Below are 23819 nucleotides of genomic sequence, written 5' to 3'. Positions count from 1 at the left end.
GTTGCCGCGAGGCCGAAGGATGATGCTACGACAGGATGACGCCACGATCTAGTACTTAACGAAGAACCGATAGTGCGCGCGAATAGATCATCTCCTGGAAGAACGCCCGAGGGGTACCGTGGACAGAGAAGCGAGAGAGGTGGTGTGTTGTTCTCCGTGAATGTCGAGCCGTGCACGTGCGGGGACCGGTATCGGTATAGAGTGAGGGTCGTTCAGAGCGAGCCATGAGTTCCTATCAGTTCGTCAACTCGCTGGCGTCGTGCTACGCGGGCCAACAGCCGCAGCAGCAGCCGCGAGCCACCGCGAGCTCACCTGGCGAACCGATGCAGGCCGCGTCGCCGGCGGGCGGCGACTATTACAACCCTAATGCCGCGGCGACAAGCTACCCGACGCCCTGCTACTCGCCCCAGCAGCACTATCCTCAGCACCCTTACGCGACGCCGGCGTCCGGGATGCAGCACACGGCGCCCACAGGGATGATCGACTACACGCAGTTGCAGCCGCAGCCGAGGCTCAGCGCGACCGCCACGTCCCAGCAGCACAGCCTGCACGCGCAGCAACAGTCCCAGCACCATCCGCAGCCCCATCATCCCCAGCAGCAGCTGCACCAGGACCCGACGACGCCGCTCCTGCAGGCCGCGTCCGCGCCATCGGCGCCGTCCACGTCCAGCTGCAAGTACGCCGACTCGACGTCCTCCACCAGCGTCGCCTCGCCTCAAGATCTGACCACGTCCACCTCCAGAAACAGTCCCACGCCTCTGGTCGCCCCAGGCACCAGCAAGGCCGCCTCCGGGCTCACCTCGCCACCGGGGAGCTCCTCCAGGTCCTCGGTCGCGGCGACCGCGGCCTCGCCGCCCAGCGGAAGCTCCAGACCGGGCCCCGAGGGCGCTTCCACCCTGACCACCGCGTCCTCCGCCTCCTCGCCGGCCTCCTCGACCTCCAGCACCTCCAGCACCGGCAACAACTCGTCGAACAAGTCCAACGCCACCGGTAGCAATCCGCCACAGATTTACCCGTGGATGAAGAGGGTGCACATCGGCCAAAGTAAGTCGATTTCTTTTATCTCTGTCTCCTTCTTAGGCCTTCGTACTCTCTTCGTCGTCGCCCTTCTCCCTCTTCTCATTCTTCCTCTTCTTCTTCTTCTTCTTCTTATTCTTATTCCTCTTCAGCGGGCTCTTCTGCTGAGCCCGCGTGATCGCGTTTAATTGAGGGTTGCCGCGTGGATAGGCTGGCCGAGGTCGTTCAACGACCGCCAGGATTCGATTGGAAAGCAGTTCTTGCGGTCGACACAGACACGTGGAATTTCGATGGGGATTCGATGCGTGTCCGCGCTGATTGCGGCGAACTTTTCGCCTGATTGCAGAATAACTTGCCGGATGGTCGATGTTATTACGCTTGGGTGATTGTTAATTAAAAAGCGGGTGGGTAGTTTGTATTCGTACAGTGTCTTCGCGATTGTCTGATTTGTTTCTTGGACTTCCCGAAGTCAAGGTGTTTAACTCGTTGATAGGAGATCAATGACACATCGTGAATAATAGTGTACTATATTTAATGTTAAATCGGAGGCAGGAAGAATTGTTCTTACCGGAAAGCATGTTTACTTTGAACGTATATTATCCAAACTACTTTTCTATGTCTCGTATGCTGCGTTACGAGAACCCACTCGAGAAACCCTTCGCCCGGCCACTTCTGAAAACCATCGGCGAACAAATAGTGATCGACGCGAGAGCGTCTACAAAATGGCGGGGCGCATCCTGGCCCGTTTCTCTGCACGGCGCTCGGTGCATCCTTGCGAGCGTAATATTGCATAAAGGTCTGAATTCACAATGCGGCGAGACCGCAGTCGTTCGCGTCTCGTCGGCTCGCCTCCCACGACGCGTACACGTGTTCCCCGTGGCCGCCGATCGCCGCCGAAAAAAAAAAGTTCGGATTTCCGAGGGCCCGGAGGCACGCCGGGGGCCCGTTCTCGTGTTTCCACCGTACGCGGAAAGTCCGTCGCGCGGCAAGGTACGGTTCACCGGGCGAGTACCCCGGGCGAAAAAAGGAGCGGAAGAGAGAACCGTGAAATCGTAGAGACCGGGGCCCGTAAATCCCGCGCCGGGTCCGGTCGGGCACGGCCCGGTCCCGGCCCGATCGGTGATAAGTCATCATGGAAATGAACGAGAGAATTATCGCCGGCCCGGGCCCGAAGTACCGCGCGGTGATTTGTAGATCGGCGCCGCGGAAATTTGTGCCAGTGTGTCATAACAGGAATGTGGAATCGCGGCGGTTAATAATCGCGATTACTTCTCCTCGGGCCCGGGCCTCGCGGGGCCCCGCTAAATCACCGCTGAAATATTAGCGGCGCGATTATAAATTTCGATAACGATCCTCGGGGCCCGGTCCGCGGCCGCGCACGTTCCCTCGCGGACGTTCTCGCGAGACGATTTTCTGATCTTGATAGATCAATCGCGGGGCTTCCGCGATTCGGATCGAATCTCCGCCGGTGTTGATCGTTTTCGTCGGTTCCGCGGATAACAAATTGCACGGCGAACGAATTTCTCGGCGAACGATTGTCGAACGAATTTGCGGCTCGGTTAGTCGGTGGCTCGTAAATGTTTCACGTTATCGCGGCGCGGCTGACGTCCGCGGACGAGGAGCAAGAATAGCAGAAAAATAATCGATAGGACAGACCGCCGGCTGCTTGATAGCGGATGCCAATTACCGGAATATTGTGTTACCGCTCGGATTCGATTAGGGGAACTTCGCGAAATTAACGGGGCAATCCTCGTCGGCGCAGATCGGTCGGAAGTACGCTCGGTTGGTAATACACTGGATAGCGTGAACGCGATTTCGATTTCTATTTTTCGATCCTAATCGCGCGACTGACAATAGCATAGAGACAAGTTCAAGCAAAACATAGATCCGCTATCGTACGTACAGGTCTTTAAACGCAATCATCCCTTGGCATCATCGAAATCAAAACTCACGCGATCAGGTCACAGCGAACAGACAGACGGTGGTCGAATCATACACGCAATCCGATGCACGAGAAAGAATCAAATTCCTGACGACCAACCATTACAAGGCCCCATTCTATTCAATGAACCGAGATGAAACGAAAGGTAGGGTCAAAGCCCGCTATCATAAAGGTTCTTAAACCCAAAGTTTCCTCAACGTTCTGATAATGAGAACACACGCGATCGAGTCATGGCAAACAAGCAGCTGCGACTTCCTATTTGTAGAACTGCAAAATCTGCAACAAGTGATTACAGGACCCATTCGATTCGTTAAAACGATTAAAAATCAAAAGGAAGGGTTAAAGTCTACTATCACACGAGTCCATGTCCTAGACACCTAATCAAAAAAATAATACGAGTCTCTAAACCCAGGAACATGCTCGGAAAACATGCGCGAACGAGCTACCATTCGAATAAAAGGCCCACGCGATCCCGGGTCCTTTGAAGAAGTCCCAAATCCCTTACAAGCCGTTACAAAAGCCACTCGATTCATTAAACCGAGGGAGGAACGGGAGAAGGAGTTAAAAACCGAAATCGAATAGGCAATCGCAGCGAACGCCCACACGCCGTGGACGATGCGGCTAATCCGTGGGCAGAGGTTACGCAAACGCGTGAGTCCCAACAAGTGGTCCCACGTGAAATCGGCACGGCGATTCCCGGATAGCTCGGACGGGCTATAAAAATACGGAAACGAGAGGAGACAAATAGAGCGCGCCGCCTTTCGGTCGGCTAAACGCGGTGGGAACGGCGCCGAAACGGATCGAGAAAAAGAAAGCAGGAGAAAGAGAGAGAAAGATAGAGCGTGAGAGTAAGAGAGAGAGAGAAAGAGAGCGGAGATCATGGAGAGGGAGTCGTGGACCAAGAGTAATTCAGCGGAGTCCAAGGGACTGGATTCACCTGCCCCCGTGGTTCAAAGGAGATAAGACAGCGAGCGCTGGTCGCGTTCACATTAGTCGCCCCGCGTGATTTACTGCGCGGCCAGTATGATTCAGTCAGCGGGGAATTTGACGAAGAATTAATGGTATTATGATATCGTGTGTAACTCTATGTATGTGCGCCCGGGCCATAAATCAGGCTGCATTGTAAGGCGCGGGGGGCCCTTTCCTTCGCGTCCCGTCCCTCTCCCTCCGTAGCGGCGCGGCCCGGTCCCTCTCCGTCGCACTCGGCCCTCTCTCGGGCCTCTCCCGGCCGAAGGCCGTACAGCCCCATTCGACGGACCCTACCAAACGGACCACGAAAACCAAAACGCTCCTTTCCAGCCTCTCTCGTCTCTCTCTCTCTCTCTCTCTCTCTCTCTCTCTCTCTGTTTCTATCGCTCTACGCTCACGCCTTCTCCGGCGCGAGAGACTTCTTTACCCAGTTCCGACGTGTTTCTACGGAACTGGGTAGGATTACGGGTTTCCCGAACGGTAGCGCACCGGTCCCTCACGTGGCCACGGACCCTCGAACATGGCGGCGGAACATGAGAGAGGTCAACTGGACCCGCAGATGCTCGCGATTCCTCTTTACCGAGCAACGATACCGTTTCTGTTACCTTTTATTGGCTGAGGAGTCTCAGAACTATGACTTTAAAGGGGCTGCGAATTGGAGAGGGGTGTGATTAGGGTCCAATTGGATCGAGGTGATTTCTCTGACACCTTTCGATACGGTGCTGTTTGTCAAAGTCCCATAAATTTGAAGCTGATTAATCTGTCATTAAGTTGCGTGAATTTTGGGATTTCAGGCTTCTGCGTTGGTTTTAGAGTTTGATAGGCATCTGGTGGGGTAGGTGTATTTGTTGAGGGGTTCTTGATTCGTAGTTGCATAATTCAAGTTGCAGTGATTTAGTGAGTGTAATGAAATATAGTTACAACTTTATCTTGGAGACGAGGGACTGAATATTGGTGATTATAGCAGAGATATGATTGTAGGTGATTGTACTAGAGATAAGTTCCAGATTGTCTTCGAATCCTATTAAGTATCCTGACTATTATTCCATCTACCAATATTTAGCCAAGTCTCCGAAATTTAAACTAATTTATTCAGTTAAACGAACCACTATTTACAGCCTTCGTATTAGAAACATTGAGCCTTAATTTTGTTTTCTACAATTTCGAATATCAGCAATAAGTTTAGGTTGTCGTCGAGCCCTGATAGAATTCCCGACTTTGTTCGTCTGCCATCGAATAGAGCAAGTGTCGTTGCAGTTCCCACAAATTCGAAGCAATTTGTTCGAGTCTGATATTCTTGGATCGGGTTCTACTTGGATCGCTCCTAATATCCGTCAGCTTGAAATTTCCACGTTTCCCGGCGCGCCGGTGGTGTCGCTTGATATTTTATCTCTTCGAAAACCGTGCGCGTTCTTTTTTATCTCTGTTAAATTTTCGCCAACGCCCCGCGCGCTCGCCACGCATTTATTTATGCATTTGCTTCGGACGTTGGGCTTCTCGGAACTTTCTCTCTCGCCGCGCTCGAATCTTCCTCACCCACCCTTCGTCTTCTCTTTTCCCTGAAGTTCTACTTCCCGCCGAGTCTCTCGGAATTCCATAATACTTGTAAAAAGAAGAAGCACCGCCGGGAACCTGCCTAATGAGTCAGAGCATATTCGAGGACGCCGGGAACATCCGCGTAATCCTTGCAAAAGCCCATCAAAATACTTTCTCCAACAACCTCCGGCGAACAATTTCAATCCTGATCGAACGAAGCTGCAAACGATCACGTTTTTCTCCATCACCGAACGTCGAGACATTGCGAGGTTATATAAAAATTTCGTGTGCCTTTGTTTGACAATATTTCCGCAGAGAATAATCGGAACATCGCAAGTTTCGTCGAGCACGAAGCAGCGGCGGCGGTGCTCGCCCGTCGGAACGACAAGGTCTCGGCGTCTCGGAGATCCAAATTTTTCGAGGACAAGCACCACAGTGGCTCGCTCGGCAACCCTTAAAGCTCATTGTACGTTTCCCCGAGGTGGAGCGAAATAATTGCCCCGTTCGGCGAATCGCGGGGACGACGAGCGGCGCAAGGCTGGCCGTAAATCACGGACAGTTGCGCGAGATCCGTCTCGTCAAAGGGGTTAATTGTATTCAGAGATCATTATGCTAGGTAATTTCTGACCTGGCCGTGTCTTCTCTAAACGATCCCGAAAGCGAGCGCCCCGTGTCGTCTCCTTTGGACAGCGAGAGATTCGGACACGGCCCAGCTTGGCTTCGGATTTCGACGGTGATCCGGCCCAAGGTCGGCGTTTACGTTTTTAGATGCGTTTTGTCCGCATTTAATAATAACGCCGCAAACTGTGCTGCGCAACATTTGCCGAGATGTCTCGCGAAGTCGTACGCAGCTGCTTCGTCGTGAGGAGTTCAGCTTTCGCCTTCGCACGAGGTTGATTTTATTGGAGGAAGTCGAAGCTGTTCTTCCTCGCGAAGAATTTCCGGTCATCGAACGTCCGCGATTAATAGCGGAGCGATGTTTTAACTCGCCACTGGATTACTATAGTAATTAATGGACGTATCAATGACAGCGAGGAACCCTGTCCAATTAATTAATATCTGCACCGCAATCTTCGAAATTACGAACGCGTCGTGTTATTGAGAACCCAGGGGATTCCTTGAGGGAACAATTGCCAGGTTGCCGGTAATCGCGGACATAATTGCCGGTAACGAGGAGCATAATTACCGGGCTGGATTAAGTTCGGTGAACAGGGGTCAATACAACTTTCACCGGAACACCGTAAAGTTTTTGCTGGCCCGATCTTCATCTTTCTCCACAGTTTTACGCTTTCGAATGATACTGTAACTTCGACGCGCATGAACGTCTCGGAAAAATTAGCATCGAAACTTCAAGCGATGCTAATTGATTCCGTTCGAAACGATCCTAGAACCAGCATTAATACGCGTTAAAATGCAGAAGTGTACCACACGTTGCAAATAATGTCGAGAAATTAGTAATGCGCTTTCGAGCTGATAAGTTTATCGGTTTTAAAACCATCGAAACGGTCGCATTAGTTTGCATGGAAAATCGAGGATCGTTTCGAGAGAAAACCGTCGAGGCGAACGCGACACGCGTGTCCGAATCGAGCACGAAATAATTGATTCGTCGAGGATCGCGTTCAGGGACGCGCACGGTCTGCCGTCGCGACGCTTTGAAGCCGTAAACGCATCGCCGTACCCGGCGCGAAGAAACGAACACGCTCCGAGAAAATCCCGGCGTTTCCGTGTCCAAGACCGAAGAACACCGATTATAGCGGTATTACCTAAGAATCCTCGGCGTTATCGGGTGAACAATTTAAAATTAGCCTTGCTCCGCTTAATAATAGAAACGCGGTTAACTCGTAACTTAATCGTTCACCGGCCTCGGAAGGGTACTGTTAAATCTACCATTCTGCTTGCTGTCGTTCGAAGTTCGAAGTATGATCGAATGATAGGCTGAAACATTTATTCGATCTTTTTGATTTCTCCGAAAATAATAGCGATCGCAGAACTCTTATTGTTGGCTAAACTTTTAGAACGTTGGATTCTTGTTTTGTAGACGACGAGATATCTTGATGTGACGTTTCAGATGTTTCTGTTGCACGTGGTCATTCGAATTGAGCTGTTCTTATCTTGATTCCAAGAATCTTTAAATTAATGAATGAACGTAGAATATATTAGGTTATGTTACTTGTTCATACTTGAAGGAAAGTCAGTCAAAATGCGGCAAAATGTGAGCAATTTATTGACACGTGAAAGGTTGAATATCAACTCCAAAATATGCTACATTATCAAAGCCATATAAACATAGGAAATATTAGTTAAACTCTTTAGTATTTTAAAAATATTATTAGCATTTACTTTGCTCAATATATTATAATAAAAATGAATTTTAAAACCTAGTTCGAAATTATTCTCGCGTGATGACTAGAAAGTCAAGATTTGTTACAGCATCGCTAGACTTTCAGCAAAATAGAAAGTCTCTGCATCAATTGTAATAAACAGGATTTAATTAAAGGGTTGTTTCCTCTTTCGATAATCACAACAACCTGATAATATATCAGCGTACCTAAAATCTGTTTCAAATTCCTTTTCACGCGCCAACAAAATAAAATCTGCAGTCCAATCATCACGCTATTGATTTCTAAAGTTAGACGAACAATGGCCCGATTCGCCTAACGAATCGCCATTATGCAAGAACCACGAAAAGAGAAAACAGGAGAAAACAGAAACTAAGAAGCAAAAGGATGAATTTTCACCTCGTCGGAGGATCTCAAAGGGCGTCGGAGCAAATCGCTCGTTCTCTCAAATATTTCCCTAGTGAAAAGCGTTTCCGCCTAGCCAGCGGCCGAGGACCTCGCCCGAAAATCGGCTCCGCAGCCGCCCCCTCCCACGAGATCCGATCGGCTTGGCGAAAATGCAAATGCGCCGGTACAGAGAGCCGGCTCTCTCCAATCCGGGCCGAAATCTTTATTCGGGGCGTGTCGGCCGCGGAAAATCGGTCGGACGAGCGAATCGCCGGACGGCGTAGACCGCGTTAATGTCCGCGGATCACGCAGCATTAAGACGAGCGAGCGATAAAGATCGGCGGAAGGCGTGCCGGCGATTAGTATCGGCCGAAACGAGGCTCCCGCGAGGACCGGCCGGATAATCGGGCCAATAACCGGGCGAAAGAAACGATCTCGTGTTTTCCGTTCGATTTCCCAAAGTCAACGCTTGGTCCCTCGATGGGCGCCGATTATCGGCGACGGGGGGGGAGAAAGTCGATCAGATTACGGCGTGGCCATCTTGGCCGGGCCAGGATCACGAAGGCCCGCGATTCGGGAGGCAGGTTGTTTGCCAGTCGGAAGATGGTTCCGCTCCTGGAACGAGTAATTACGGGGGCCGATCGGTTTCTCGTAAATAAGCGCGAACGGGTATGTGCCGCGCGCTGTTCACCTGGCAACCGGTTCCCTCGTTTCGGAGATTGGGACCGTCGCTTCTTTGACCTGCGCGCGAGGGGTAATTGAATCATTACCGTGCCCCGCGACGCTTTCCATCGATGCGGCAATTGTTCCCTCGGTGGAGAAACACGACGGCGAATCTGTCGATCTCCGATAAAGATGACTTTAAAAAATGAGAACGTTGTGTAATTGCATTCTGCACGGCGAAATAGCATTAAGAAATTATAAAAGAATACGTAATTTAATTTTTAATCTTGTATCGAGTTTCACCAAAAATGTTTCCGATTAATTAGCACATCTTGTATTAATATATTTTCTTTAACGAGAATCGTATTCGTAGTTATTTTATTTTCTGGCGTCTGGAAATTATGAAAGTATATATAATCTACTTTTTAATCTTGTGTCGAGTTTCACCAAAAATGTGTCTGATTAATTAGTACATCTTGTATTAATATTTTCTATAATGAGAATTATACGTCTAGTTATTTTATTTCTTATTAATGTGAATACAATGTAAATTATGATTTCTTAAAAAATGGGCCTTACATTCGGCGTCTTTGAATCACAGGTTCGAAACACTCGCGATTGCAGCAATCGCGGAGGAGAAAGCCCGAGGACGGCCGATAGTCAGCTTGTAACGTGATCAAAGGAGCGTCTTCGTCGAACTAGCGATCAAGTGCTAATGCACATAGAGAGTTTCATCATATGTAAATATAACGCGCGAGGCGTATCAATCACGGCTAAATAATGGTAGAAGTTGGTCTTAATAACCGGTAGCGCGAGGTACTCGCAGTAATTGCGAGTTTGATAAGCCAGTTTGAACGACGGAATCGCGACGATAATGTCCGCGGTCGTTTAGAGGTGTTAACGAAGCCGGGCTATAATTATCTTTATAGAACTTGTTTGTCGAGCCGCGAAAACTATTCGCGCCACCTCGTCCGCGCGCGGCCACGGGCGAGTCCGATGATTTTCATTTCACAATTGGCCGATAATGGGGCCAACGATTTTGCAATAAATCCTCGCAGTGTTTGCCGGCCGATTGTTTTCAATGCGGCCGCGGCAGGCTCGAATCGTTCGGCACACAACCCGTGATCATCGGAGTATTTTAGCGCGATGATCAGCCGGGCCCGGTTGTTCTTCTGCCCTCGGAATTGCGTGGCTACCCCGCGGAATTGTACCTTCGCGGGCCTTTGCACGTCCTTATTTATAGCGGAATGATTGACCCGTGATTATGGGCTGCGGCGGGCGACCTTGTTGAACGGCCGACAACGCATCCTGTCGAAACACGCCGAACAATTCTCTTCGCTCTAATGGCGACCCATAATGCAATGCTAAAAATAAACTCGGCGCGAAACGCGCACAGATCCATATATATAGTATTGCTTTATCGAAGTCAGCATTTTAATTCGCCGGACAGAAACCCTTCAATTAAATCGTTGCCAGATTACACATCTCTGTGCAATATAAAAATTGCCTGGAAACGGGAGTCGCACATTAACTTCTCTCTCGAATCATTTTCATAAACTTTTTTTTGTAAGCATTATTCTGATCTCAGATTGCAGATAATTATTGCAACAAAAAAACCAGCTCTTTAATCATTATAATTCCACCGTGGATTTTATATATTTGTAATAAAAATTAGTAGAGTGGAGCAAGACACTGTAAGGACAATTGAACAATTTCATTGTATTATTCTTGTCTCGTTAAAATAATTCAGTGTAGGAACAAATGTTTATGCAGCAAATAAAATTTCTACTCTGCTCAAAGATCCACATTTATAATATCTTGTTAATATAGTGTTGAGCGACAAGCAGAGAATTTGTTTCTCCCCCAGGAATATTAATTCGTTAACAGCGATCGGAATGGAAGGATAATTAGGATTCGAAGCAGTAGTGGATGTTTAAGGAGAAAATCGTGTTTCATGTAGAAGAAAACAGAGAAAGTCACCGGGATGGATTAAAAACCAGCCGGTAAGGCCCGCGATGGCTAACTCGAAAGCGGTCGGACCCGGATGCGCCTCTTTCCACGCCATTTTCTATCGTTTCTGTTTCGTCGACGGAACGTCTTCCTCGAAGGCTGGCCGATCAACTTTCTATATGCAAACATGGAGCGTTATGAAAAACAAGCTGCCGTTTCCTTCTCTTCTTTTTTTTTTTCGCAACGTTCGCAAAATTTATAGTCTCGAAAAAAATCGTCGTCGGTCGGTCGGTGATTTATCGACGCTAACGAAAGAAGATGATATCTCCGAGAGATAAATCTCTAACGATTCGCTGAATAATAATCGGCGAATATTGGCGATAGAAATCCAGAAACTCGTCGAGGATTTCTTATTTTTTTTTTCTTCTCTCCGCTTTCGGCGAGTCGCGCTGAAATATCGAGGGAGATAAGTGGCAACGAAAAAGCGTTGCGCAATCTTGAAAAATTTGTTACAGAACGTCGGATTGGCTGAATAAATTTCCAGAAGCGATGGCAGAATCTACTTGCTTGGTTATCCAGTTATCTGTAAAAATTTATCGGCAGTTATCGTGTCGTGGTACAGTCGAACGTTGCACGCGCTCCAAGAACGAGATATTATTTGAAAAATCCTCTTGCTTGAAATATCGCGCGGACGGGCCGCGGGTATTATCTTTCTTTGCGTCTGCTAATGATATCTTGCAACGGAAGTAGACGTTCTGTAGTTTCCATTCCGTAGGCGGTCAATTAGCATAGCCGTACTATTTATGCTAAACCACTAGTTCTTGTCTAGAAACAACTTCTTGGTCATCTTTGCACGCCACGTCCCTATTTCTCGTTGAATGCTCGTCGACTATTTTTACACGGGACCCGGGGATGGGATCTGGGAATCGGCCGGGAGATATCCAGGAAGCATAGTACTCGATAATGTTGCTAGCAACTTGCTCTTGACGCTATTTAGTACTTGGCGATACTCGAGTTCGCATAGTCCATCGATTTTTAATAGTTTCAACTGTGTATCTTTCGTTAATTTTTTGAATATTAATATTTAGTAATACGTCTATTATTTACTAAAGAATTAACTGTTAAAATAATTTAGTCAATACTTTATAACGTAAGTCAATAATTGAATAATATAATATTATATACAATTTTGGAATATGCAAGTTACACTAATGTAATTCTAATGTTAAGTTTCTCCAGTACTATTTAAAGTTCACTGTTTAAGTTTCCACAATTAATCGATTTCTATTAGTGTCAACTCTTTCCATCACTTAGTATTAGCTCTTCATTTCTCAAAAATTGTCACCGACCATCCAATCGCATTTTAAATTAAACTTAATCAGCAGCGAAGCCAGAAGCCGCTTCGATATTTCGAAACAAGTGCAATCCGCGTTCCCCGGGCGAACTTCGGCAAATTTTAGCCGAAAGTATCGGCGAAGTTTGGTCGATCGCGTGCTTCGTAGTATCCGGCAGAGAACTCGTCTAGAAATTTTCGAAACGTCGCGATCGGCGGAGACGATCGAGGGGTATAGATAGATCGCGAAACGGTCGGGTTCTTTTTTCGCCGATGGTCCGTAAGAAATTAACAAGCTTAGGAGGATCGTTTCCCGTTGGTGGGGTTCCTCGGGGCCGGCGATACCGGTCGCATGATGATGAGAGAGCACGCGGACGTGTATGCATCCGCGATTACCATGGCTAACAGGCGAAACTAACACGGGAACGCCGGCCTGGAACTGGTTTTCCCAGTCGCATCGCATATTTCATTTGAGTAACAACAAAAATTTCTTTTCATTAGTATGCATTAATCAATCAGCATTCATGAGCAATACCCTGTCAAATATGCCTGCTAAGTTCCGTATTATGGCCGCGAGCAGCCGATTCCTCTCGAGGACGAGAGCGGCCGGCACCGCTTTGCCGCGCCGTCGACAATACCTAATTTAACCGCGGGATTGCTACTTCATGGATTTTATTTTATACTTCTTCCGGCGCGTCCCTCCTCCTTTTTTTCTCTCTCTCTTTCGAACGAGAGGAAGTCGATCGGGACGCGAGCTGCTCAATAATCTGCGGTTGCAATCTTGTTGCCGCGCCAACACAGAATAGCCAATTTTGCAACTTCGCCCGATTAAACTTTATTTTTCGCGATCACGGCGAAATATAATCGCGAATGGAAATTGAAATTCCGATGACAAAATTTGCATAAACCATCCGCCGCCGTCGAAGGCCGACAGCGAATTTCTTAGCGGACTTTTACAATTAGGGCCGCCGCGCCGAGTGTGTCCGGCCGATTATAATATTTTTTTTTGCAGCCACCGCGGATAGATTACCGGCTGCCTACAAATTGCTCCTCGTATCGCGGAGTCTACCAGACGAAATATCTGCTCGTTTGCGTGCCTCTTTATTGTGCCGATAATGGCCGCCGCGAACCGCGGGACAACAAACTTTAATTATGTTTAATAACGAGATACATCTTTCATACGTAACGATTATTTTTCGCCCGCGACCCGGAGTTAATCGAGTTACGCGCCGCGCTCTTTCGCCGGCGCGTTAAAGTTTATATAGATCATGCCCGCGCTCCACGCTTCCCCCCTCCCCTCCCCTCCCCTCCCCACCGCGAAGAGAGGATGCAATTAATTACCGTCGTGGAACAAAACAATTAACAGGTTTAATCGTTGCCTAATCAAAAATACTTACTCTCGATATTAACCAGAACACGGCCCAACAAAACGAAACCCGCGGCCATCAGTCATCGGCCGGCCAAAGCGATAATTATCATCCCCGTCCGAACTTAAATTACTCATTGCACCACTTCGAGGGTAATTAATCTCCATCATTACGTAATGCCGTGCCCGTACGATCAATCCCCGGCCGAGTAAAGTCAACATTACCTTCGCCATACCGAAAGCAAAGGCCCCGATATACCATTGACAAGACATTTCTCAGGGTCTTATCAGCCCACGACAAGATGGCCGGGCTCGATCGCCATCTGTCCGGTGCCGATTTTACGAACCAGCGCGGCTCGCTAATTTATAGGACACGGTGGAACATGAATAGCCACTTCGACGTAAACTATTTTTGCGAGAGAAATCTTTTGCATGGGGAGAACATAGTTTTGCATAACCGCTGGACACTGCTTCTGGCAAAACGGTCGCTTATTTGTAACCTAGTTATCGGTAAATAATTGTCTCTGGTTGTGCACTATTGTGCAATTAGATCGATGTTAACTTCGAGCAATAAGGAAATTAAATGATTGCCTTCCAGTTCGATGTTTGCAAATCAGTCTACGAGAATTCATGTTCATAATTAATTAACCCCTGGACTGCGATTTCTCTCGCAGATTAGCTCACTGAACCCAGCGAGCTTTGAAAATAACTGGCACGTGTCGTTTTATAAGAATGAAAAGTATTTACTTACAGATTTCTATTACAAAATTTATTTAATTATTACGTTTACAAGATAACGATAATTGGAACAACTTTAAACGTAAAAATGTCATTTTAACCACCTGGGAAGATTTAGTGTTACGCAAGATGCTCAGGTTATGTCAGGTTATGTGAAAGTACTTTGCAAGGGGTTGACTCGTTCCTAGTAAACTTGCTCTAGCAAACTGACCAACCGAAATTGCTATTTGCATAAACGAGCGTGCTCCAGTCGTCCCGTTCGACGCTCAAGGGTGGCGCTTCCCCCGCGAAACGATCCAATTTGGTGATCGTGGGGCTGGCGAGCCGCGCGGGTCGGCAAGGACGCGGTACAAATCACTTATTAGGACATAAATTTTCATTGCTCGCAGCTAGTGCAAACGGGATGAGCCGATGGGGTAATGGATGTGTGCCGGGAGCGAAGTGGGCCGCCTGTTGCTGCGCGGCCCGCTCGCCACGGGGATCCTTGATCCTTATGCTCCTGCAGTCGGTCTTTCGGGCCGGCGAACCCCTCCCGAAGGAGGATTCCCGCTCCTGAAAATTTACGAGCTGCCGGTGAATGGAGCTCGAACAGCCCCGCCGGCACGCTACACGCGTTCCGTGGTTTTCCCGCGACAAAAGTCCCCGGAAAACCGAGCCACGATCATCCCACGATGCGACGAACGACGTCTTTCTTCGGATTACCGAGGGACGTCTTCATACACGATCCTCCTACCACGCTACGAGAGACTTGACTTCCCGGGGCCCCGAAATTGTTAGGCTGTCGTCTATCCTTGACAAAATTGCGCGATCTTATAGTTCCACGAAGAAAACCGGAATATTTCATGGACGCGATTTTTTGAAATATCGAGAGGCTTTTTATTTCACAGATTAAATTCTCTAATAAATAGATCAGCTAGTTAGCTATTCTAATATCTTTTTAACCCTTTACACTACGACGCCTTCCACGCTGCGTTGATTAGTATTTATTTGTCCTTTATATTTTCCTTAATAAGACCAGATAATATTTGTTTCTTGTATTGTCTTCATTTACCTTCCTTTCTAGTCTTTGATAACGAAAGAATTCAACTTGATTTCGAAGAAATTAATAATATTCATATTTAATAGATGTTTATCATGACATCTTTATCACGAGCCTGACTCGTTATTGTAATGCAATGGGTTAAAGTGTGTTAAATACTGTAATTTTCTTTATATCTTCCTTGAGTTAAACGCGTCCATGAATTACGTAATTTAATAAAGAATGTCAATGTGTATTCTTCGCAAACAGTTAGATATCCTCGACGAATATACTCGTCACGATGAAATGATATTTGGTGTTGCAACGTGCAGATGGAAAATGACTGGCCAATTAATCGTCGGATATTATTAAATTGCGGATTTCATGCGTTCGCCTCGAAAATGAATACCGCAAACGGTATTCAAGCTTCGTATTACTGTGAACCCATTAAAATCATTAGGGAAAGGAATAAACGTCTATTTAGTTCCAGCGTCTTGCAATTAATCCGCGGAATTTTTATTATGCATCCGCGGTACAGTCATCGCAATAATGGAGAGTTTTTAGAGGAAATCTTGCAAACAACGCGGTTTCCTGAGACTCGCCATAATAACGAAATATTTATTATTTTGCATACGTTTGGATTTAATTGTCAGAAATACTTAACGGTATAAGATTTAATCAAATTAATAAATTCTCTTCTATTAAAAAAATTGTCTAAATAATTTTTAAATAGTCTTTATTTCGTTCTTTTCAAAAATCAGGAATATTAACAGGAACATTACTATAGAATTGTTCAACAAGACTCGAAAGGCGAACTCAACGTCACGGAACCTTTCATGCCAGACTTTCGCGAAGTACGCGAACTGTTACGTTTCTTTCGGTCAAGTTCCTTTCCCGGCCGGGACGAGCGCAATGAAGACGTCGCGGAAAAAATATTTATGAGCGGTAGTTTGTTATCTTGCCAGGGGAATTAAATTCAAATTACTTGAATTTGTTACATTGTTACGGTCGCGGGTCCAATTTTCTTTTTCCACCCGCGGGCCCGGTCGGCTCGGGCCTCCGTTTTTTTTTTCCAATAAACTAATTTAAGTATCGGAAGCGGCCTCAAACGATCCCGGCAAAAACGCCCGGCCGGAATCCGTGGTCTCGTATGAAACAGAGCGTTCACTTGGTTCGGGTTGCACGGCCGATTGTAAAAAAGCCAGTCTTTCGCTCCCCAGGAAATTTATGGCCTGCTCTTGAATGGCGTCTGTTCGTGCGTCTTCGGGGGTTTGATACGGCACGAGAGAGCACAATGATTATTATTACGGTCGTGCGATCTCTTTCTCTTCCTCCCTCCCTCTTCCCCCCTCTCTCTCTCACTCTCTCTCTCTCTCTCTTTCTCTCTGTCTCTCGATCTCTCCCCGCTCTCCCGTACTCTCAAATATTGACTCGAATATTGGGAACAATTTAACGTGTCCTCGAGGCGTAACATCGTCGGACAATTCTACCTGGCAGAAGTTGCTGTCCCGAGTTATTTATGTGTATTAGAGAGAGAGGCAGAGAATAAGAGAGAGAGAGACTGCTCTTTTTGCCCCTTGTCCTTCGCCACTCTGCGGTTTCCCCATCTTGCCGTTCAAGAGACAGTTGCTCCGTTCACAAGTGTATCGAATCCGTACGGTATTTTTACTACGTGTTTTAGGCGATCAATTCCACGTTGCTCTCGGTGCTTAGACGTCATAACATTTATGAGTTATTAGGCTGCAGATTTTCTTTCCGCCGGCTCTCGTTGCCGTTCGCTTTATTTTTGCATCCTATAAATCTCGCGGAGATATCTACGGAGACGCGCGAGTTTACGCGAAACTAATTCGCCCGGGAATTCTATAAGGTGGGGTTTCGTTTGTTTCTTCTGTTCGACCGACTGGATGCTCTTGAAAATTGTAAGAACGTTCCTTGTCCGTAATTTAATATAGCAAATTGTCCAAGTTAGAATTAATAAACCGAATATCGATATTAGAATTTTGTCTGTAAAATACTGTGATTTTAAAAGCAAACTGCAGTTTTAAAATCTAAATTGCAACTTGCATAATAATTTTAATAGAATAATGTTACAAACACTGTATTAATCAGTACAAATAAATTACTTTATAAGCAGATATCTTATAAATAGATTATCATAAAAATAACGTAGTGCGTAACGGCGTCTCGAATTATTCGAAATTTCGTCGAACCAGACTCCGAATCGAACGATTCGACGCGTTGCTTCGGATCGTGGAAGGTCCGCGGAGTCGCAGAAACTTGAGCGGATGCCCGAACAGAAACCGTAGAAAATCCATCGAACCGTCGGCAGAAATCGCAGAAAATTCATCAGCACGACGAAGGATGATCGATCGTCGCCGAAGCACCGTGGAACATAAATAGTCAATTAAACACGGCGGCCAGGGTCCGCCGGAAAAATCGTCCGTTGCACGCTTTCGCCGGCACGATCGGCACGGGGTTCGAGGACCTCTGATCAATCCGGAGGCGTCGATCGATTAATCAAGACCGCGGAACGTCGTCGCGATCGGCACGCGGTGAAAACTATTTACATAAATGGGCGCGTGGTACGACAATCGACAAATGCGAACAGCGCCGGTTACACGTCGCTCGGACGTCATATTTCCCCGTGGATGGACGTCGACGTACATATACGACGGATTCGTCGGCTCGCGGTGCACAATCGGTCGCAACGAGGCTACGCGGTTTTTCTATCGCCGGCCGATTCCGCCTGTATTCCGATCAGGGTGCAACCGAGTGCCCGCGTTGCGTCTCAATTAACCGCGATAAGAAATATTGCTTCTGTACTAGGAATCGGTGTCGCTCTCTGTGATCGACGATCGATCTCGAGCTGCTTCAGTGATCGGGAATGCCGATTTTTCTAACGGAACCGTTCCATTGCTGATCTCAAATGACTTCTGGGCAAACGGCGATAGAACGTGATTTCTTGCGAAGGATAATTCATGCGTTGGAAAATCTGATTCGAAATGGAGCGAGATCTTCTCTTGAGTCTATTAGAAATATATTCTCTTTGCGTCACATTCTTTTCTTTATCACATACTTAATTTTTTCTCGAATATTAATGTAAGCAATCTGAAATTCATTTGTCTCACATGTTATTCATCTTTTTTAAAATCGTCGCAGGTTTTGTCAGAAATAAACATGTGTAAGTCTGTTTAAAAAGCATTAGATGAGTACGAATGATCTTGAATATTATGAATGAAACCTCTTCCGTTCACACGTTCGTAATGTAGAATAGATTATGAAGTTGAAGAATGAAAGAACAAAGAACAAGAATCGAGCCAATTAAATCATACAGGAACGATAGCATTCTAGAGAGTTAAAGAATGAGAGAATACGATTAGAAACGATCGAATACTATTCTTATAACTGAAGAAAGAACTGCTGACGATGTTTGGCAGACTATGGATTTTATGCATTTATTGCAATTATGGTTAGGTGCCATTTAAAACAGTGGAACGATTAAATAAAATTACAGATACTCATTCAGTCACTTAACCTCGTATAAAGTCAATAATTTAATCTTGTGAAAGGTAAATAATTTATTCCTGTAAAAAGTAAATAATTTAATCTTGTGCATGATAAATAATTTTACCTACGAAAAGCAATATGCTTGGCTTTTATCTGCTGTCATTGACGCATTTCATTTAAATTTTGCCAAAAATTCGCCGTGCAATAACGACATGCCAAACGCACAAGCATGAAATCATAGCGCACGGCATGATCGTAGCGACACGTTGGAAATAGAAGTAGGAGGAAGATTGAATGGAAGGCGGAGGAAAAGCGGAAGAAAATCGGGAACGGAGGTGGAGAAGTGGGGTGGGGATGCCCTGAGCGATTTCTAAACGCGGTTTATGAAAGTAATAAGCGGTTGCGGTCAAGCTGAAGTGGAACTAGTGGAGCTGAATGGAGTTAACGACGTGCTAACAATAACATATTTTACGAATATTCGCGGCGGCGTGCAATTTGTATTCCGCTTCAATTACTCGGCCGCCTCCCGTTCGAACGGGTCTCGCGTGTCGGCGCGCATCAAGTCGCGAATAATCCGCGAGCACCCGCTATAATGAATTCTTCCGAGCAAGATAGACGCCCGGCCGACCAACGACCCGACAATTCCTCTCGCCACCGAAGCAATCGTCTTGAAAATGTTTGCCGGTTCTCGGGCCGGGCTAATCGGTGAACACGGTCGCGAACGGAGACGGCAGAAGCAGAGGCGAACGGCGAGCGTTCTTCGCCGGGCGTTATCGCAAATTGAGCACCATTAACGAGCTCGGTGGTTAAAGGCAAATGAGCCTCGTTCGACGGAATTCGTTAGCACCTTCGTTCTATGACACGGCACATTACGTTCACCGTGTAACCATTTCACGGGCGCATCATCGGCCCACATAAATTTTCCGTTCCTGGATCCGGGCCGCGGCCACGGTCTGGCGAACCTAATCGAACCAGAGCATTGAACGAACCTGGACACGGTCAAACGTAACGTGTTCAAGCATGACAAGTTCAAGAATAATAAAAGATCAAGATACTATACATTAAAAGAAATAATTATACATTAAAATAGTTTCACCGGAAACGGCTAACATCTGGAAACGTTTCTTGCTTTCACTATGCTTACAATATTATTGTGGATTATTTTAGCTATCAGAGGTTCGTGGTTTACGAGTTAGAGTTGAAGATAAGCGAAACATTAATTTATTCGGTTCATTTCTCTCGCCGGAAAGGAAAAGCGTTGTTTATTGACTGGTTTAGAAAGGCGCTCGGATTTTTACTGCGAGACGATTTGGTCCGTGCCAGTTGTTAAGAAAATGGCATACATCGTTTGTTCATTGGTCCAGGTGCAGGCACGGCCGCTTAATTGTCCAGAGGATATTTCAATCGGCGAGGGCGCGAGGACTCGCGTTTCTCGCTGCCGCGGAATCACGCTCAGCTTGCAGCGTCCCCTTTTACACCCTTAGCAACTATTTTCGGCGCGACTGTCGCTCGCCGCGATCGACGCGGAACCCATCGGAAAACACGCATAGTTCCGGCTAATGGGGAAAATACTTCTCAATTAGTTGCGCTGTTTAATGGCCCGGCAGGTGCGCTACCTTTTACGACGTCCTGTGCTCTTCTTTTTTCTTAGCTTACATTTCGCACTCGGAGGAAGCATCACGGAACCGTAGACTCTCTGATTACGCACTCCGGCAGACAGAAGAGTTTCGATCCTTCTGGACATTAAAATTAACATTTGAAACTGTAAGGGGAAGTCTTGCGAGTTTCAAACAATTTCTGGAAACAGAAAATTAGCGGACTTTCACTGGAGAGTCGTTGGAGGGTCAATTGACGGCTTATTGGTTTCTTCGCGCGTTCTATACAGTCGCAAATAAGACGAGAAATTTAATAAACCTTCGTTAAGAATTGCATCTTGTTGTATTTGCGGGACTCGGTCGCGCAACAGCAAAAACTTCGCAGTCTAGTCATTAATATCACTTGAAGTACTGTGATGTTGGGTTAATGGTGACGGGTCGTGCGTGTACTCGTACGATATACATAATCAAATGTAACGCTATTAAAATGCTATAAAAATCACCGAAAGACTTGATAACGGAACCAATAAATTACGAGTATCTCCAACGCTTTGCTAACCACACGGTTTCACTTTCTTCGGGGATATTTTAACATTAACAGAACCCGTCGAAATGACAGGCCACTAATTTTATAATTCAGATCATAAAGATACATTTGTGGCTTATTTATTTGACAAATATTATACCAATAAAAATTAGAATAAATGTCTTAAATGTCTCGTAAAAAATCAGAATAAACGTCTTGTCGCCACTGTTACAGACTAATAAAAAACAGCAGCTTTCAGCGGTTCGTAAATCTAGCGTCAACCGAGTCCCACTACCACGTATACAAATTGATAATATTACGCGTTAATGCTGTCCATAAAATTGATAATGTCACCCGGCGAGAGATAGCACGCGATAATTAAAGATAGGAAGCGTCCGAGAGAGGACAGCTGGGGCGGATAGTGCATCGTCGCTTCGAAAGCCGGATCGAAAAAACATTGGCAATTCCCGTCTAAGCATGACGAGAGCGTTGCAATTAGAACGGACCCGTTCTCCCTCCGCCCCCCTCGTGAAAAAAGATCGCCGATTGGATGCGGGGGAATCGAGGAATCCGCGAGGCGCCGAGAGTGATGTCAGATAGTTCTCGCGCTCGCCAATTGTCAAGTGATGGCGGCGTTTAATTAAGTGGACGGGTTTCGAGTGCGCTGAACAGAGTGGAAGGCGGAATTAAGCGGGGAACAGCTTTATTCCGTGGGTGATGCTCGGTGTAAAATATGTTCTGTAAAGTGTGTTGTAGAGGCGGCCCCGTCGCACACCCGGTGACCCGAGACCATAAATAAATGCTTGCGTGAGGTTTACATACTACTGTGAATTCTTCCGAGGGATCTTACGATACGAGTCGCCGCCACCGCCGCCGCCGCTTCTCCCAACCGTTGCTCCTGTTTAGATCCGAATAATCCGATTACGCTAAAAATAATCCCGGGAAGTGCTGCTCTATCGGCCTTGCAACCGCTACTAAATCTTTTGTTTTCGCTCTTGCATGATATTTAAAATCAGCAGGGATGGATTTAGTGCGGCCGGTCGCACGCTTCTGCAGACAGTTAAATAGATTATGAACCCGCGTTTGTTAACAATCTGATGCTTTCTATATCTTTCTTGTCGAGATAGAGGTTTTAAGGGGACGACGACGTGTTTTATTTGAATTATTGTGTACTACGATAGCGGAGAATTTATAATATTTCTTCTGGGCGAAAGTCGGTTCTACGTATACATTTAATTTATTATAAACGCTATTAAGAAAGCTGGAGGATAGCAGATAACAATGTGTTGGTTTGAACGAATGTGCAGCCTACAAAAAATACTATACACCACAAATTTTATACTAGTGATAAAGAATCACAATTCTCATAAATTTGTGACAAATGTCGTTTAGTTGAATAAAATAATTTAAACAATTTAGAGACACAGTTACATTATTTTCGATTCCTTAAGATCGTATGCGAACGAAATCTATCTTGTATCGTGCAATTAATGCTGAAAATTTTTATTTTATCGGAACAAAAATAAAGCATCTAGTCCTGCTCTAAAATCCTGCCAATGTCAAATAATCCTTAGAACAAGAATCAAGAAATTAATAAACGCATAAAACTTATAACTTAATTTAGCTACCGATCACATCAGTGCAAAACGACCTAATTACTCGCAGAATTCTGTAAACCAAAAATACCGAAGATTAGCTACGAGGAACATCGGAACAAGCCCAGTGGACTACAGTATCCTTATATCCCTGAATCCTGTCGATCCAAGCGGCTAGCCATAGGTACCGAAAGTATCGCCGAAAAAGGGCCGCGGATTACGGTGTAAAATTAACGAAGAGGATCCGGTCTAAGCCGGGAACAGCACGATCGGATGGGTCGACTGCTGGTAGCAAAGAGTGCCCGTGGTTTTGTCGAGGCGGTTCCTCTAGCAGCCGAGACCGATCCCGGACCATAAATAAATGCTAGCGCGAGAGGCTTACGTGCCACCGCGAGCTCCTCTTCGTGGCTCCGTGGCTACGGGCGCCGTCCGACTAGGGTAAACCAGGAGGAACGCCACGGCCGATCAAAACCGACAGCCTCCTAAGAGGAACAACCTGACCTAAAACATAGGTACTACATGATTCATAGGGGACGGGACCGCAGCGGCGTGTCGGAGCCGGTGCCTCGAAAGAGGGATGCGTTTCCGATGATATTTATCTGCAACGCGCACGCCTGGCATGGGAAATAAGAAGCAGATGGCGGCCGAAGATCGGCCATCGCGGAACGGATTCTGGCAACCGCGGAAATATTGCCCGAAGACGATTTTTCCCTGCCCGTGCTGATCCGGATCGCTCGAGGCCCTCCATTTTACTTCGCCTTCACCGGGAACGTTGATTAATTAATCGGGACTGGTTTTCGATAATCGAGGATGCTCTAGTCCCGGTAATTGCTATCATTACAGACGTTTGATTACTGTAATTCTTACGCCTCTAATTTTAAATATATTTTCAAGCTTGATTTCTTCATCTCACTGATTATTGCATTAACATGGCAAATGATTTTAAATGCCTGTTACAATATTAAAAGAAGATAGAGTATGAACTGACTTGAGGTTATATTCTCAGAAGAAAATAAAAATTGTCATACCTGCTTCTTCACGTACTACACCAATTTATAAAATACAAAAGATATATAACGTTCTAAAACTACATCTATCAAAGGGTTAAATTATGGTATGTATTAGATTTTTCCCAAAGACGAATCTCAATCTCGAAGAAGTTATAGAAATCTTAGAACAGCCAAGCATCGTAGCCGATGGGAACACAGTTCCTCGGGCACACGGACCGTTGTAATTCGAGTCACTCCGGGGCTAAAGCCGGCCCCAAAGATGGCGCGGGGTCACCGGGAAGCGAGTCTTTCACCCCGAGGTGCAAAAGTCGCCTAGCGCCGAGAGAGA

At 46.4% G+C, this 23819-nt stretch overlaps 1 protein-coding gene across 1 annotated transcript in view; it reads left to right on the top strand.

Moving 5' to 3' along the window:
- Positions 1–224: 224 nt before the first annotated feature.
- The window catches only part of LOC144476827 (uncharacterized), a 45699-nt gene continuing 22104 nt past the window's right edge, over positions 225–23819 (top strand). Inside the window, exon 1 of the mRNA XM_078194089.1 lies at positions 225–1044. Within this exon, the coding sequence (XP_078050215.1) occupies positions 225–1044 (820 nt within the window). The remainder of the gene's footprint in view (positions 1045–23819) is intronic.

Source organism: Augochlora pura, chromosome 11 (assembly GCF_028453695.1).
Source record: "Augochlora pura isolate Apur16 chromosome 11, APUR_v2.2.1, whole genome shotgun sequence".
Lineage (NCBI taxonomy): Eukaryota > Metazoa > Arthropoda > Insecta > Hymenoptera > Halictidae > Augochlora > Augochlora pura.
This window is presented reverse-complemented; position numbering and strand designations above follow the sequence as displayed.